General features: G+C 46.6%; 1 protein-coding gene across 6 annotated transcripts in view; it reads right to left on the bottom strand.

Annotated features, from left to right (window-relative positions):
* Positions 1-352: 352 nt before the first annotated feature.
* WIPF2 (WAS/WASL interacting protein family member 2) overlaps positions 353-16,933 on the bottom strand; it is a 37,539-nt gene continuing 20,958 nt past the window's right edge. For 5 of the 6 annotated variants that reach the window (XM_055575944.1, XM_055575946.1, XM_055575943.1 and 2 more), the window contains 6 exons: positions 14,369-14,501; positions 13,562-13,678; positions 12,559-13,215; positions 4,665-4,871; positions 3,087-3,188; positions 353-2,851 (listed from right to left, as the gene is read on the bottom strand). In XM_055575944.1, coding sequence (XP_055431919.1) covers positions 2,811-2,851; positions 3,087-3,188; positions 4,665-4,871; positions 12,559-13,215; positions 13,562-13,678; positions 14,369-14,501 — 1,257 coding nt within the window. In that variant the 3' untranslated portion in view covers positions 353-2,810. Of the gene's footprint in view, positions 2,852-3,086; positions 3,189-4,664; positions 4,872-12,399; positions 13,216-13,561; positions 13,679-14,368; positions 14,502-16,933 lie in introns of those variants that run through there. The other variant, XM_055575948.1, reaches the window with a different exon arrangement.

The following is a 16,933-nucleotide window of genomic DNA, read 5'->3' on the forward strand; positions in this document are numbered from 1 at the left end:
AGCCCCACCAGAAAGAAAACCTGGAATATTAAAGTGCTGTGATCCAGGTCTGGGGACCAGAGATGAGGGACACGGGGACATCGAGCTCATTGAAAAACCTGGAGGCCACTGGCCTGTTTCCCAGAAAGGGCGGTAAGAAACAACTATTAAGTTTTTCCCACTTGAGAAAAACAGCATAAAACCAAACCCACATGAGGGCTTTTAGCACAGCTTCCTGATGCTTAGCTGGGCAATGTCTCTTCTTTCCAGGAAGGAATAAGGGAGTTAATGGGACTGGGCAACAGCCTCAACATGAGACCACCCAATCTTCCACTGAAGAGACGACATTCCCACAAGCAGATAAAAAGAGCAGTTTAAAAGGTGAGAAGTTTTAGTGCTCTTATAGCCAGCCCACCTCAAACCTATATTACAAGCTTTTTACAGCGTACAAAATAGATCAGTAACTATGAGGCTCACATTCCCATTCTTCAATAGTAAATATACATGATAATAAATCTGTTATTAACAAAGGAACCAAATAAGGTATAAGGCAAAGACATTTAAATAGGTACTGTGTCATCAACATGCTCTGCGGAAGAAAATCCAGCTGACTAGATCTAGTCCCAGGCCTTTTCCCATGAGGCCAAGAAACTGAAAGTACAATCCATACCCACATGACACAGTCCAAATTCTGGGGAATATGGGGGGCAGCAGGTCACAGGGGAGGACGAAGAAGCCCCAATGAAAACCTGGGGTTTGGCTTTTACGTGTAACGCTTATTTCAATGCTCTGTGTTTGAGTAGCAGGGGGTAGTGGGGGAAGGTAACACTTTGATAACATTGTACAAAAGGCATCAACTCCCATTTCAAAAACAAATGGGAAGACTTCACAGTCCAAGTTCAGTAACCGGTCAGTGTCTACCCTGGAACTCTGCTGCAGTGTCAAGTCTTGCACTTTCTCCTTTGCCCTCCACTAGCATCCCCTCTCTCAGCTCCTCTGGCTTCAGGATGCCAGGGATACTGCTGAGAGGTAACTGCTAACAGATGTGAAAATAAGAATTATAAATAAAAGAACGATTAGAAAAAGTGTGTTGCGGTTTGCCTCAACAGTCAGTATGGTCCAGGGGATGGCAAAGGATAGCAGACCCCAGACAAGTAACCCAAGTTACGAGCTCTCTCATCTAGCAGTGGGAAGACCTGGGTTTCACTGGGCACCATGAAAAGACCCTTAGTTTGTGATCCAATAGATTGGAAAGTCCCTAGGACAGTTTAAGCCTGTGACGTACCTGGTGAAAAGTCTTCGTGGACTTTTCCCCATTCGTTCCAAACAATAACATGGTTCCTCTGCTCTCACTCTAAGCTCTGAGCAGCCTCTGCACTCAAGGGCTTAAGCAAACCACACCAGCTGGATGTGGAGCTCCATTCTGCTGTCGGAGAAGGGCAAGTCCCTGTACCATGATCCAAGCTCAGGTCCTACCTAGATTGGGAACCTCCATTTTCTCTGGGCTCTTCAACTGGACTTGGAAGATGAAACAACGCTGCTGGCTGCCACAGAAGATCAACTGGATCGAAGCACACCTCACCAAAGTCATGGTGCTTCTTGGCACAGAGGAATCTTTGACTCCCCCAGAAGCTTCCTCACCTGTCTCTACTCAGAAATGTTAACCTATGCAGGCTTGTGGCTAAATGGGGAAGGGAATGGGAAGAGCCTGCTCAGTCAGCTGGGCTATGAATTTCAGAGCCGGTGGGCCTTAGTTAAAAGTCTTCACAGCCCACAGAGCTGGACCTTTCCACAAGGTGCTTCACCCTTCCCTCCTTTGTCATCCTGGGGGCTGCAGTTTCTGAACAGGACTGAAAGGGCCAGGGGCTTCTGGAGCCAGGCAGTAAAAGACTGAGGCAGCCTCAAGGTCAAGGTTAAGGCCAAGGCCAAGGTCCTATTTTCCTATCTCTCACTAGAGGTTTTAGGGATTTGAGAATCCATAATGAATGAATGAAAGGGACTTTTCTCTTGAGGGGATAAGGTGGTGAGAGAACGACAACATCCCTCAGCCTCAGCACCTGCGGAAGTGGAGCAGGGAGTTCCAGAGTGCTCCCACCATGGCCCCCGGTCCCTGTGCTGCAGAGGAACTGACTAGCTCTGAAAGGATGCCCAGTTTATTTCACCTTCTCTTTTCACTGATGTTTAGTTCAACTGGTTAGTATTTAGTGTTTATATCCAGCCTATTTCTGGGTATGAGTGTGGGGTGGGGTTACAGCAAAACCAGAATACCCCTAAAAATAGAGCAGATCCATTTCCTTGCCTATGCTCCAAACCTGACCTTTAAAACAGATCATTTCTCTGCAAACTCCTTTCCCGTTTCACTAAAAATGCCCACTCCTGGAAGTCCTGGCCATACCAGCTTCCTAAAATGAAGAAATATAATGTAGCCATCAAGTTCCTCTCTCCCCACCCCCCTACAGTGGGTAGGAGAAGGTGGGAGGACCATTCCCACCCTAACCCGACAATGAGTTCATTCATCACAACAAGGCACCTTTCCCCAGAGGAAAGCAGGAGACATGGAAGCTGCTTCCTCATCTGGCCAGCAGGGCTTGCTAGAGGGATGGATGCAGGGTTTGAGGCCCTACTGTCAATACAGACAGTCCGTCACCAAGTCCAGAGATGAGATGCATACACAGATGGAGGTGAGTTGGGAGGACGCTTGGAGTCTAGAGGTTGGTTGCACTGGAGAAACACATCAGGAGCTGTCATGCAGATTTCAGGGGAATGGAAGGGACCATCTGAGAAGAGGAGAGGGTCCATCCTTTTCCTGAGGAGCAGGACCAAGCCAGGCTTCACCTGAGAATGGGGGGCTGAGGTGGGGCTCCACGGGCAGCTGAAAAAAGATAAATAAAAACCACATACATAAGGTCACTCACCAGACCCAGAATCACCCAAACATTCCTAAAACAAGAGACAGACAGGCTCTTTGAGCTATCCTTTAAAACCTGGGATGAGGTTTTGTCTTTTTAAGAAAATGCAGACAAGAAGAAGCAAATGTTAACCTAAGAAAAACACACATCAATTCTATAGCCTACATAATTATGGAAGAACTTTCATTCTCTTCTTACCTCGGTTTGTTTTGCTGGGATATATCCTCTGAAAGTGTTTATACTCTTCCGGAGCAGGAAAGTCTTCGACTGGATGGAAAGAATACTTTGACTCAAAATCATCTGCAAAAGGAATGGAGCATTAATTCCTATCACCGCCTAATTAATCCCTAAGTCTGCCTTGGCTCCCACACACCTCGCCGCTACTCCTAACCCTTCCTGACGCACTGTGAGGGCCTGCCTTGCTCAGTAAACCCATGAGGACGGCAACAGCATTACTCTCCGTGCCTGGTATGCAGAGTGTGTTCAAAGGCTCTCTACACTAAGGAATGAGTCCTTGAAATGGTTCTTTACTTCTTTCCACAAACTGGCTCTTTACAACTTTTGGTTTGGATGTTTCCAAACAAGGCACATCCCAGTAAAGGAGCCCAGCTGTTTGCCTGGGAGGGGAAAGAAATATAATTCTGTTTTAGTAACATAGTCATCTTAAAGACTATCACCATGGGAAACCAACTGAACTGAATCCACAAACTGGTAGAAATTAAGCTAACCTGGGAATATCTGTCACCAGCTACTGAGAGATTTTGACCAGGTTAATTCCTTCTCAGTCCGGGCTCCCCTCAGGGAATTCTGTAACACAGCTGGGAGAGCCATGGCATGGCCTCTGCTCCTATCTCCCATGGCTCCTCTACATGAAAGCTCAAGTTTCCTATGGGTGTGACTTGATTACCATTCCACAAGGCATATCTTTTAAGCAAAAACCCTAGTCCACTTAATAGGAAGAAACCAGAGCAGGGGCAGAGAAGAGGTAATCACTAAAGAGTCGACAGTGCGCAGGCTAAAACGGACCATGCAGATCTTTCCAGACTTCCTCAACAGTTGTTGTTCCGTTGCCCAGTCGTGTCCAACACTTCACAACCTCATGGACTGATGCACAGCAGGCCTCCCTGTCCCTCAACAGAGGGTCTAACAATACCTGCTGGACAGTCTTTACTTGGTGCTTCATCACAGACCTAATGAACCAGACTCCCTCAGGTGGAGCCCAAGATTCATTTATAACCTTGGAAAAGTGGATCTGATAACTCTAGTCCACTTAGTCAATCTCCTTGTTTCACAGATAAGGGAAGTGAGGTCCAGAAAAATGAAGTGACTTCTTCAAAGTAACAGAGCTAGTCAGTGGCTTTGGATTATCAGATAAATGCTGTGCATAGAATGTTCTGTTTTCAAAGGTCCAGAAAGGAGCCTTTCTTCCTCAGAGAATATGAAATTCCTATCTCAATAATCCTGAAGAGGATACAGTCTCGGACCTAAAAGCTAACCACACATAATGAGCCTTGAGGAGCAAGAGAGTTAGCAAAACACTTCCTATCAGAGTTAACAAAACACTTGCTCATTTTACTTTTAATCTCTTCCAAAGCAATCGAGCTGAGAATTCACCTAAGGAAAGCAATGTACGTGGACAGTAACAGAAGTCTGAAGGGAAGTCAGGAGAGGAACTGCAGTGAAGAGGGTACCAACTGGCCATGCCCACTGTGCAGTGGCCACTGGAGTCAGTGAAGTCCCTTAGGAGCCATGAGACTAATACAGCTAGCTACTCACCCAAGAAAGATCGGACAGTGGTGATGGAATCTCTGTGGCCATTCCTCAGGGGCGGCGGTGGTGGAGGAGGCCCGGCTGGCGTTCTTGAGGGCGGAGGTGGGGGCTTTCCTCGGCTCAGGGGTTCTGACCCGTGCACTCGGTATGGTGGTGGGGGAGGGGGGGCATCCCTGGCACCATTTCGGATCATCGGTGGTGGGGGTGGAGGAGCTGAAATTAGAATCAAAAGCAGTTAGGCTTGGATGCAGAGACAGTGATGGGCAGAGGGATGTGAGAGGCACGGGCCAAAACAGCACCTCGGCACCTTCCCGAAGAGCCAGCCTCTGGGAGCCTCTGGGCAGCATGTTGATGCCACACCCCCTCCTCTCATCCCTGTTTCTTTTTCAAAATTTTTACTTTCTTTATTTTACGTTATTTATTTGGCTGCGCTGATGCAGTATGTGAGATCTTAAGTTTCCCTGATTAGGGGTCGAACTCGTGCCCCCTGCACTGGAAGCAGAGTCCCAACTGCTCAGATCGCCAGAAGTCCTCCTGTTTCTTTAGCAACATCACAGTCTTCCAGAGACAAAGTTCAGAATGAATAGATGACCCTTTTTCATTTCCCATGACAAGTCAGGCAAGAACTCTACTTATTCGTGATGATTCCTTCTTGGCTTTTCCATGCCTGCCTCCACAATTCAAAGTCAGGGCTTTCTCACTTTTAGCTGGTTCTACTGCAAAAAGCCTCGCCATTGTTTTCCTTGCTTCTGATCTTTTAGCCTTCCCATCCATTCTGCATACCAACTCATTAATCTCCCTCAAATACTAGCTCAAACTTTTCCAAGCGCTTTGCATTTTCTACCTCATAAAGTTTCAAATCCTTAGCTTCCACAAGTATCACCCCACGATATTCCTCGCTTACACAGTAATCTACCACGTAGGTAACCTGATCTTGCCTTCGTTCTTTCCGTCCTTGCCTGCCTCCTAGGTCGAAGTGGCACCATTCCATCCACACTCCCACTGTTACCTCTGTCTCTCTCTACTACTCTACTATGCTATAATTATTCATTATATGTGCTTCTTTCCCAGTATACTGTACGTTCCTTAAAGTCAGAGCAGTGTCCATTCATCTGAGTTCCCAAGCTCAGCCAGATGTATAGCAAATGGTAGGTATTTAATCAATATTTGCTAAATAACCTGAATTACCTATGCTTTCCTCCTATGACCAGTCCTTACTATCAAATCCTACCTATCCTTGAAGGTTTAACTCAATTCCCATCTTCTCAAGGCTTTCTCAAAGCAATCCACTCTATTCTGATTCCCTCCTTTGTTCCCTGGCAGCATTTAGAGACTATGTCACTTATTCCAGCACTCAGCAGCACAGACTAAAATGTGTGCCTTTCAAATTACGTATAATAGTTTCATTGACAGAAGTTACATATTTCCAGTGACAGGCTCACTGCTCAAAAAAAACCGGAAAAGCCTCTTAAGAATTGTCTCCAAACCCAGTCAGACAGATCCCTAATTATTATTATATCATGGTCATTTCCCATTTTCTGAGGTTGCACCACCAACAAAAATATTCTTAACTATATTTTAACTATGTCTGACTCTGACTTTTGGCCATTTCCAAATATCAAATTCACCCTTAAAAGACAAAAATCTGCCATCAAGTATTAGATAATATCAAAAGCATGCTGGACATTGGACTTCCCTGGTGGTCCAGTGGTTAAGATGTGTCTGCCAGTGCAGGGAACACAGGTTCGATCCCTGGTCCAGGAAGATCCCACATGCTGCAGAGCAACTAAGCCCACACACCACAACTACTGAGCCGGTGTACTAAATCTTTAAAACTTCTTGTAGCCAGCCCCATACAAGTATGTGGCACTATCCCCATTGCATTGCATAAATGAGGAAACGGGGACTCTGGCTATTTATCTAAGGTCACAGATCTAACAGACCCAGAACACGCCTACTCTTTCACAGTAAGAAAACTGCTACATACTGCTTTTCATAATCACCACAAGTATTAATTACCTCCCCAACAAATGTATAACCCAGTGAGATGGAGGTATGTCTTTTGGTACCTAGGCTATGCCCAATAAGAAGTTGTTCCTTACACAGTACACAGAGATACTACTGTGCTTAACAAACAACACTGTCTTAATAATAAGAGTATATATTATTCCTCCTGAATTACTGTCAGAATTTCTATAGAGTAACCGTAGTTAAGAATGAAACAGTAATGGGTTGATGCTTATAGACAAGGAGTCTGGCACTGTAGGCCCAGTAAATGTCAGTTTTAGCTTCCCACAAAACACACTCAGAACGTAAACTCTCCCTCAATCTCCAAGGTCTGTGTAAGCATGGACAGTGTCCATTAGAAGTAATAATTAAAGAGAAACCTCCTTAACACCTCCCAGCAGATCTTTGAACCCTGTTTTCGTACCAAATCTGCTCAAACCAAAGCTCTTTCAGGTCATCCTCAAAATATTTCCCTCATGGTCAGATTTCTTCAGTTCAGTTCACTCAGTCGTGTCCGACTCTTTGCAACCCCATGAATCACAGCACGCCAGGCCTCCCTGTCCATCACAAACTCCCGGAGTTCACTCAGACTCATATCTATTGAGTCAGTGATGCCATCCAGCCATCTCATCCTCTGTCGTCCCCTTCTCCTCCTGCCCCCAATCCCTCCCAGCATCAGAGTCTTTTCCAATGAGTCAACTCTTCGCATGAGGTGGCCAAAGTACTGGAGTTTCAGCTTCAGCATCATTCCTTCCAAAGAAATCCCAGGGCTGATCTTCAGAATGGACTGGTTGGATCTCCTTGCAGTCCAAGGGACTCTCAAGAGTGTTCTCCAACACCACAGTTCAAAAGCATCAATTATTCGGCATTCAGCCTTCTTCACAGTCAAGATTTCTTAGGGTCCTGGAAATCTGTGTCTACCCAGACTCCCTGGTGGGGATAGGACAATTAAAGAAGACAGCATCAGCCAGGCTCAAAAGGACACCAGTGAGGCTGTGAGTAGGTGGCAGTGATGAGAGCCAACCTGGACAGGCAAAATGGAGCAGGACGAAGAACCACCTGCTTGGCTTCCTTAGCTCAGGGATGGAAATCCTGACCAGGTTCTGCTGTTTGTCACATCCAGTTTTAAGACTACTTCAAGTGACAGAGCTGGAATCGAATAACCCCAAGAGACAAGCAGTGTATAAAAGAAACCTCAGGGTGGGAAGATCAACTTTTGTAATCCAAGATAAACCCAATTTTGAGTAAAGCATGATGTTATTGATTCTTTTGTTTTAAACTGAAGCAAGGCTTCCCTGGTGGCTCAGATGGCAAAGAATCTGCTTGCATTGTGAGAGACCCAGGTTCGAACCATGAGTTGGGAAGATCCCCTGGCGTAGGGAATGGAACCTGCTCCAATATTCTTGCCTGGACAATTCCATGGACATAAGAGCCTGGCAAACTATACTCCATGGGGTGGCAAAGAGCTGGACAGGACTGAGCACACAGACATAGCTGATTTACAATGTTGCACTTACATCTACTAAACCCAACCTCCCATTCCATCCTTGATTCTTTTCAAAAGAAAAAAATGCCCTTCAAAATAGTGTTTTACTCTACAGAGAAAAAATTCAAAAAGAAACTTTATGGACCAATAAGAAGGGATATTTTTGGTCTCTAAGCACCCTGGGCACGGCAAAAGACTCCTTTTGCCTTTTTTACATATTCTTTTGCCTTTTTACATATTCTTTCAAATGTAAATCATTCATAAAGAAACAAAAGTACATTATAACATGTTATCATTATCACAGTATGATTAATTAATAGAAATAAGTCCACAAAAACTACCCAGAAGCCCTTTGCATAAACCCACTAAGCTCACCAGCACACCACAGTTGAAAAAGCACTTCTATGCATTCTTTTATTTACAACCACCTCTGAAAGTACTATGAATATCATTTTACAGATCAGGAAACAAACTCAGAAATCAGAGCGATAGGCCCAATCTCATCAACAAATGGAGCCAATACTCACAAGATCTCTGACTAAAATATCTCAATTTTTTTTTTTTTCAGAGTACCATTTTTAAGAACTGTTGCTCTGGTTACTAACGGAGAAGGCAATGGCACCCTACTCCAGTACTCTTGCCTGGAAAATCCCATGGATGGAGGAGCCTGGTGGGCTGCAGTCCATGGGGTCGCTAAGAGTCAGACACGACTGAGCGACTTCCCTTTCACTTTTCACTTTCCTGCATTGGAGAAGGAAATGGCAACCCACTCCAGTGTTCTTGCCTGGAGAATCCCAGGGACGGGGGAGCCTCGTGGGCTGCCGTCTATGGGGTCGCACAGAGTCAGACACGACTGAAGCGACTTAGCAGTAGCAGCAGCAGCAGCTCTGGTTACTGATGCAGAAAGTAGGCCGAGGCCTATGGCAGGCTTCAAAGTTGGTGATGACTAATAGAAGAATAAGACTCGTAACTTCACAATATTCTAAAGAAATCACAAAGAAAGAACTGAGAAGTGGGAAGCAAGAAGTCTACAGACATTTAAAACGACTCAATTCAACCCAGGGAAATTACATTTTCCCCTGCTTCTATTCCTGGTTGGGTTTAGAAAGATATGCGCTCTGGCTCAGTTAAAGGGTCATTTAAAAAACATTCTTTAGTTAAAAAAAATTTTTTTAACCAAAACTTTGTAAAATCAAAGGTCATGTTGGGACTATATCCTTCCAGCTAAAGCCAAGGAGATACAGGGTTGGCCATGTACTAGGCTCCTATGTGACCACCTGATGCCATGGCCAGCTCCTAAAACTGACATCTCTGTACTTAGTCAAGCAGCGTGCAGGTTAATGGGCCTTTAATACATGCTTCCTGGTGACAAACCTCCCTATTCGATGATTTCACCTATACACGTGGGGTGTCTAAAGCCAAAGTTCAAAAGCCATTTGTGGAGGGTGCCGCTCAAAGCCCAGTGATACAAAAGAATTGTTGCTATTTAATCTCTAATTCGTGTCTGACTCTTCTGTGACCCCATGGACTGTAGCCTGCCAAGCACCTCTGTCCATCAGATTTCCCAGGCAAGAATACTAGAGTGGGTTGCCATTTCCTCCTCCAGGGGATCTTCCCAACCCTGGGATTGGGACCTGGATGTCTGACATACAGACTGCTTACCACTGAGCCACCAGGAGAGCTGATACAACAGAATATGGGAGCCAAAATTCCTGGGCCTAAGAAGGGCTTCCCTGGTGGCTCAGATGGTAAAGAATCTGCCTTCAGTACAGGAGACCCAGGTTCAATCCCTGGGTCGGGAAGATCCCCTGGAGAAGAGAACGGCAAACCACGCCAATATTCTTGCCTGGAGAATTCCATGGACAGAGGATTCTAGCAGGTTACGGTCCATGGAATTGCAAACAGTTGGACGCGACTAACACTATAGAACACTAAGAAGGCCCCAGAGAGCTGTCAAGAGTCTCATTCACTCTCTTTCACCTATTTTGAAAGATGACACAACTTCTTCGCTTGATTCAGAGTCCAGAGAGCTCACCGTCACACCATAGAACTCCTCTCTTCCACCTTTTCAAAGGTTCCTGAATCTTCTCCTCACCCAGTTTAGCAGCATGGTCCCTTGTGACAACCACTCCCTTACACACCCCCTTACCTCCCTTGCCCGACTCTCCCTCATGGTCACACATGCCTACAAAATGCTAACCTGGTTAATTACAACTCTGCCCCGACTTAGGACTGGCAGAGACACAGCTGAACACACGTCGAACTGATGAATCTCACTTGAAACATGTGGCCCCTAAGCTGCAGTGAGCCTTCTGTGTCACTGGTCATCGCAGCACACTTCCCTCTTTCACTCACTCACCCGTGCGCCCAGATGGCCAATTCATGCCCTCTTTTCTGTCCTCAAATCTCCCTCTAACTCCTTACCCACATTCACAGCAGATGTCCTTGCTTTCAAACTCACCAAGTAAATAGAACTACAACAAAAAAAAAAACAGAAGAAACTTTCCACATGCTCCCACCACTACACCCACCTACTCACTTGCTTCTTTGCCTATATGCTCAGTCATCCCTCTTGCTACCCAGAAGAACTATCTGAATTCTTACCTAAGATCAACCCTTGACCTGTGGATCAGATTTCATTCCTTTTTGCCTCCCTGAGGATTATCCAGGCAATCTCCCCTTCTCTACAGGATCATTCCATCAGCATACAAACAGATGTTGAAATCTCTCCCATCTTGGAGCATGGGGCAGGGGGATCAGCCCTCAATCTCATATCCTCCTCCAGCAACCATTCCACATAGCTGCAGCCCTCTCCCCTTACAGCAAACTCCTTAGATGTCTACTGCTGTCTTCATCAAGGCCTCTCCTATTCCTGCATGCTTGAACCCAATCCAATCAGACTTTTGCGTCACCCTCTCCTCCGCACTCCACTAAAACTACTCACAAGGATAGTTTGTGGATCCTCAAAATGACTCTTCGTGTTGCTGAGACCAGTGTCATTCTCAGCCTTCAGCTTAGCTGACCCACCTGCAGCACAGGCCCCGGGTGCTCACTGACTATCTCGGACTTTTCCCATTACTCTCTCGGCATTCCTCCTTTTTCCCTCACTCCAGGCCTTTTCTCAGCTTCCTCTCTCTCAGTACTCTCAATGCTCTGGCCTCTGCTATAGGAAGGACTCACGCCCCAGACTTCTCCTCTCCTTCAATGAACTCACTCCCCAGGTGGTCTCACCCCAGCATGTAGTTCTCAAAATTCTTCAAATTCCCCTCTCTAGCCCACACCATCCCCCTGAACTGCAGAGTCTCAGAGCCAATCGCCAATCCATGATTTCCCCTCAGGTCTCAAACTTGACATTCAAAACTGAACACCTACGACTTCCCTTGTGGTTCAGTGGTTAAGAATCCACCTTCCAATGTAGGGGACTCGATCCCTGTTCAGGGAACTAAGATCCCACATGGTGTGGGGCAAGAAAGCCCTCGAGCTACAGCTAGAGTGAAGCCCACGCACTGCAACTAAGACCGGAGGCAGCCGAATAGATATTTAAAAGCAAAACAAAAAAACAAGATCGATGGAACACCGATCTTTCCCCAAAGCTGCTGCGACCCACCCATACACCATACACCCAGTTCACTGCCCTAGCCTCCCAAGTGCTCTCCCTTGGCCCCTCTGTCTTCCTGTGGTCTTTCTCAACACAGGGTCCAGTGACCTTTTCAAAAGGTAGATCAATGCTACTTCCATGTTCCCATCCTCCCCCCGACCCAGTGGCTCCCCATCTCACATGGACTAAAACCTGAAGCCTTCACAAAGTCCTCGGCTACTCTTTCATGGAATCTAGCTTTCTGACCTCCACATCCTGTCGCTTGTCCCCTCGCATATCCTGGTCTTGCCACAGCGGTCTCCCTGCTGTCCCCAGTCTCAGGGCCTTAGCATCTGCTGCTCTCAATGCCTGCTTAGTGCATTCCCTCAGTTTCTTCAGGTCTTTGCCAAACTGTGGCTTTATCAGTAAGGCCTTCCCTGACCCTACTTTTACCCTCATCCCTGCAATTTAAGTATTTCCTCATCCCCACTCCAGTACACCCCATCCCCTTTCTCTGCTTCGTATTTCTCTAAAGCATCTATATATTATGTGTTTATATATATTTTTTGCTTGTTTTCTTTATACATACACACACATATATATATTTTTTCTATTAACTTATTTTCCTCAGTGTTCAGAACAGGATTTTTTGCCTTTTATTTATTGCTGTTTCCCTAACAACAGAATCTGACATGTAAAAAGGCACTAATAAACCTGTCCGATGAGTATTCACTTCAGTCACTGAAGAAGAGCTTTGGTGAGAAGGGTGAAAAGGAAGACAGACTCAGTCTGAGTATGAGGGGAAACACAAGGTACTTCCAGGCACTTACCTGCTCCCCGGCTGGGAGGGTCACGGGTTGGGGGAGGTGGCCTATTACTCTGTGAAGAGGGGGAGGCTGAGGTGGGCGGAGGAGGCGCCAGGCCTCTGGCAGGCCCTGGAGTCTTCCTATGCAAAGAATTGTGTCTCTGTGGCAGCTCGGGGGCTGACTCATTCGTGGGGCTGGAGGGTCCGTTGGGGACCCCAGGAGGCTGGCGGTAAGGCGGTGGAGGAGGAGCCAGAGACTGGCCACTTGGTCCCGATCTGACATTCACAGGGGAAGGAGGCGGCTTGACTGGGGGTGGAGCAGAAGGTCCCTCTCGACCCGGGTGAAGCCTCTGTCCAGGCGTGGGCGGCAGGGGTTTCTCTCTGTTATAGGCCGTGGCTTTGTTGCTGTGCATAGGCAGGGGCGTGGGGGGGGCGTTGGCACGCCTCCCCGGGGGAGGTGGAGGAGGGGCGGAGGAGCTGTGCTTCATCCCGGTACTGCTGGTGGGATTGGGCCGAGAGAGGTCCGGTAACGAGGGTCTCTGCGTCCGGGGCAGCTCTGGGAGTGAGGCCCGGCTGCTGTCTGTGTCATCTTGAGGACGCCCGCTGGCTGTGGTCCCTGGAGGCCTCGGGGCAGCAGCTCGGGAACTGGGGACTTGGAGCGCTGGCTTACCAGCCAGGTTCTCTACAAATACAGCAGACAGCACCAGGTCAACAGAGCCAGGCGCATGGTGGTGAGTTATCTCCGTGTCACCCCGCCTCCTCTGTGCAACCTGCATGGCAGCAGGAACGGTTCTGGGTTTTAACCTGGTTTCAGGCTCAGGGTCCATTAGCAAATACTACTGCTGCAAGTCGAACGCACTTTCATCGAATGCCTCAGCTCCCACTTTATTCTGCTCTGTCACTCCTCCCCTGCTCCCACCCCTCTTTCTCGCACCTCTACCGTGCTCCTGATCTCCAGAGGTCCCGCTTGGGATCAGTCCAAAATGAACACATTTGGGAAATACCCTAAGGAAGTCCTTACCACATACCTGAACTGTCCTTGGCTCCCACAGGGCGCAGCTTTGGCACTCCTCCTTGGAAGAGGCCTCCCTTGGCCTGCAGGGCAGCTGCTCCAGAACCATAACCACCACAGCTCCCTTTGGGCTCTGGAAAGCACACCATTAGGATTGTCATTTCATGCGTGCTCTGAGCTGGTTACCAAGTCAATCCTGAGGAGAAACCCGTCCTTCTCCCTGGGCTTTAATTTGCAAACCGCCACTACTTTTGTCCTTCCACTGAAATAGAAAGTGAGCCTCTCTGCTCCACAGCTTCAAGTGGGCATGGGGATGAAACTTTGGGCTGTGATGAGAGAGAACGAAAGGAACGAGAAGCCAATCTTCCTTTATTTAGGGCACAGGGGTAACCAGGATGAAGAGTTCTCTAAACTCTCCTCTCCAAGTCCCAGATGATCCGGGGCTGATGGCTCTGGGAACCAGGTGTGAGCCAGCTCCCCAGAGGCCCTCCAGCAAGAACACTTGCAGCAATTATAAAATCATTACTGGCTTCAGCTTATCAGTTTTCAGGACTGTGGTGGTTCTCTCAGAAAAAAGCCAAGGATGTGCCCTAACAAGCACGAGGCATAGGAGGAGACGGGAGGCTTAAGACCCCAAGAATGTTTCTCAAAGGTCAAAAAGAAATTTCTAAGGCATTCAAAAGTACAGATGAGAAGACAGTCACAGAACACCCTAACACAAAACTCCCACCCAAGATCCAACAGAAAAAATGACAGCCAGGCTGAGTCTCCAGGTCAACCCTGGGGTCCTGGCGGTTCGCAAGGCGATGCAGCTCAGACTCACTCTCGAGGATGGGAGCGCTCCGATCGTTAACGTTGGTCACCTTCTTCAGCTTAGTGCCCTTGCAGATGTCCTGTAAGAGGGCGCCTCGACCCCGCTGCTCATCTCTACTCAGCTTGGGCGGCTCGGTGTTTGCCTGAAGGAAGAGGGAAACAAAAGTTCACCCTCAATATCCTCTTCATCACAAGTTCAGGATAAATGTCTTCGGCAAACTGGATTCCATGCAATGCTTGTCGAGCCTGATAAGGTACATGTGCCAAACGACACCCTTCTCACACCCTTTTCTCATGCTGTCCCTTCGGTGAAGGGATAGCTCTCCCTCCTATTTAGAGGCTTCTGATAGGAGGCCTGCACCAATACTAACAGAGTACCTATGTGCTAGGCTTGTGTCAGACACTTTATCTGTATTGTATCATCATCATCAATGCAAACACTTATGGAGTCCCTACTATACCAGAAGCATTGTGCTAATAATAATAAGCACATTACTTTCATTATCTCATTCAAATCTTGAAACAGTCCTATGACCAACTATAGTAAGAACACAAGGACAGACACCTAGATTAATGGAACAAACAGACACTCCATAAGCAGGCCCAGATCTACAGAAGAAAAAATAAAAGTACAGTTCATCAGTGCAGAAAGGATAGGTTATTAAATACCAGGTGTTAAAAACTAGTGGTTAATTTTCTGGGGGATGCACCATGGGGCATGTAGAATCTTAGTTCCCTGGCTAGGGCTCAAACCTGAGCCCCCTGGAGTGACAGCTCAGAGTCCTAACCACTGGAATGCCAAGGAAGTCCAACAAGTGGTTAATTTTCAGAAAAAAATAATAAAGTTAAATACCTACCTTAGGGCTTTACTCTGGCTGAATTAAAAATTTCAAGTGTAAAAAAAAAAACCCACAGAAGTACTATATGGAAAAAAATAGGTAAGGGGAAGGACTTCTTATCAAGACAACCAAAATACAGGAAAAGACCAACAGATCTCTTTATTATAGATTATTCACTTAGGAATATAATATGCAGATAACACACTGGAAGGAGAAATTATCAGTGACAAATGTAACATATGATAGAAACAAACGTAGTGCTCTAAATCTATACAGCATTAACAAACAAGATGACTCAGAAATCAATAGGATAATAAGCAAGAAAGATTATGAACAGTACTGAGGTTTCCCAGGTGGCTCAGCAGGTAAAGAATCTGCCTGCAAAGCAGGAAATGCAGGAGACTTGAGTTTGATCCCTGGGTCAGGAAGATCCCCTGGAGAAGGAAATGGCAACCCACTCCAGTATGCTAGCCTGGAGAATCCCATGGACAGAGGAGCCTGGCAGGCTACAGTCCATAGATAGGATCACAAAGAGTCAGACGACTGAAGCGACTTAGTGCACACACATGAACAATACAGGCTGAAGAAAGTCAAAAGAGCCAGCAAATATGAAAAGAAAAAAAAAAACCTTCAACAATAAAAAAAAAAATATAGTGTGAAACAGTATTATTATCTACCTATGATATTGGTTAAGGTTAAAATTACAAAAAGAGCTTGTTAGCTTTGTCAAGGCACTGCCTGCATAGTGCCTGGCACACTGAAGATGTAAAAAGCATACAGAACAAAAACCTGCCCTGTTCAGGCAAGTCTAGCACAGGACTGCCCTGGTGGTCCAGCAGTGAAGACCCTGTGCCTTCACTTCAGGCGACACAGGTCTGATCCCTGGTCATGGAACTAAGATCCTGCATGCCAAGTGTACGAGCCTGCGTGCATGCTCAGTCGCTTCAGTCATGTCCAACTCTTTGTGACCCCATGCACTGTAGCCCTCCAGGCTCCTCTGTCGATGGGATTTTTCCCGGCAAGAGCACTGGAGTGGGTTGCCACACCCTCCTCCAGGGGATCTTCTCGACCCAGGGATCGAACCTCCCGCGTCCCCTGCACTGCAGGTGGATTCTTTACCCACTGAGCCACCTAGGAAGCCTACATGCCATGAGGCACAGCCAAAAAATAGCATAAAAGTCTAGCACAAGAGTTCTACTTCCAGAAATTAACTTGAAGAAAATAATTGGAGCAGTGCACAAAGATAATAACAGGAAAAAACAGTTTATAATAGCATGAAGCTGAAAGTAATCTAAAAGTTCAACCAAAAAGAACAACGAGGAGGATGCCAGTTAAGCAACTTCAAGTGCCTACCTTCACCCTTTTCTGGCTAAACTCTACTCATCTTTCAAGATTCAGCTCAGCATCATCTCCCGCCAGAAGCTTCTCTTATGGCTGCCTCCTCTCCTTCGACCACTGGTGATGTGCCCTTCTTATGGCCCCATATATCTCTGCATAGCATGGATTTTGTCTGTTGACTTACCTGTTTCACTCATTATACTGGGGGCCCTTAAAAGCAGAATCTGCTTCATTGCAGGTTGTCAGGATCACAGATGATTTTTATCTGCTTCTTTTTGCTTATCTGCATATTTCCCCTTTTAATTTTTAAATAAATTCGTGTGGAGAGTCAAGCAATATATAAGCTCTTATATGGGAATTCCCTGGCAGTCCCATGGTTAGGACTCTTGCACTTTTCA

Source organism: Bubalus kerabau, chromosome 4, assembly GCF_029407905.1.
Source record: "Bubalus kerabau isolate K-KA32 ecotype Philippines breed swamp buffalo chromosome 4, PCC_UOA_SB_1v2, whole genome shotgun sequence".
NCBI classification, from domain to species: Eukaryota; Metazoa; Chordata; class Mammalia; order Artiodactyla; family Bovidae; genus Bubalus; species Bubalus kerabau.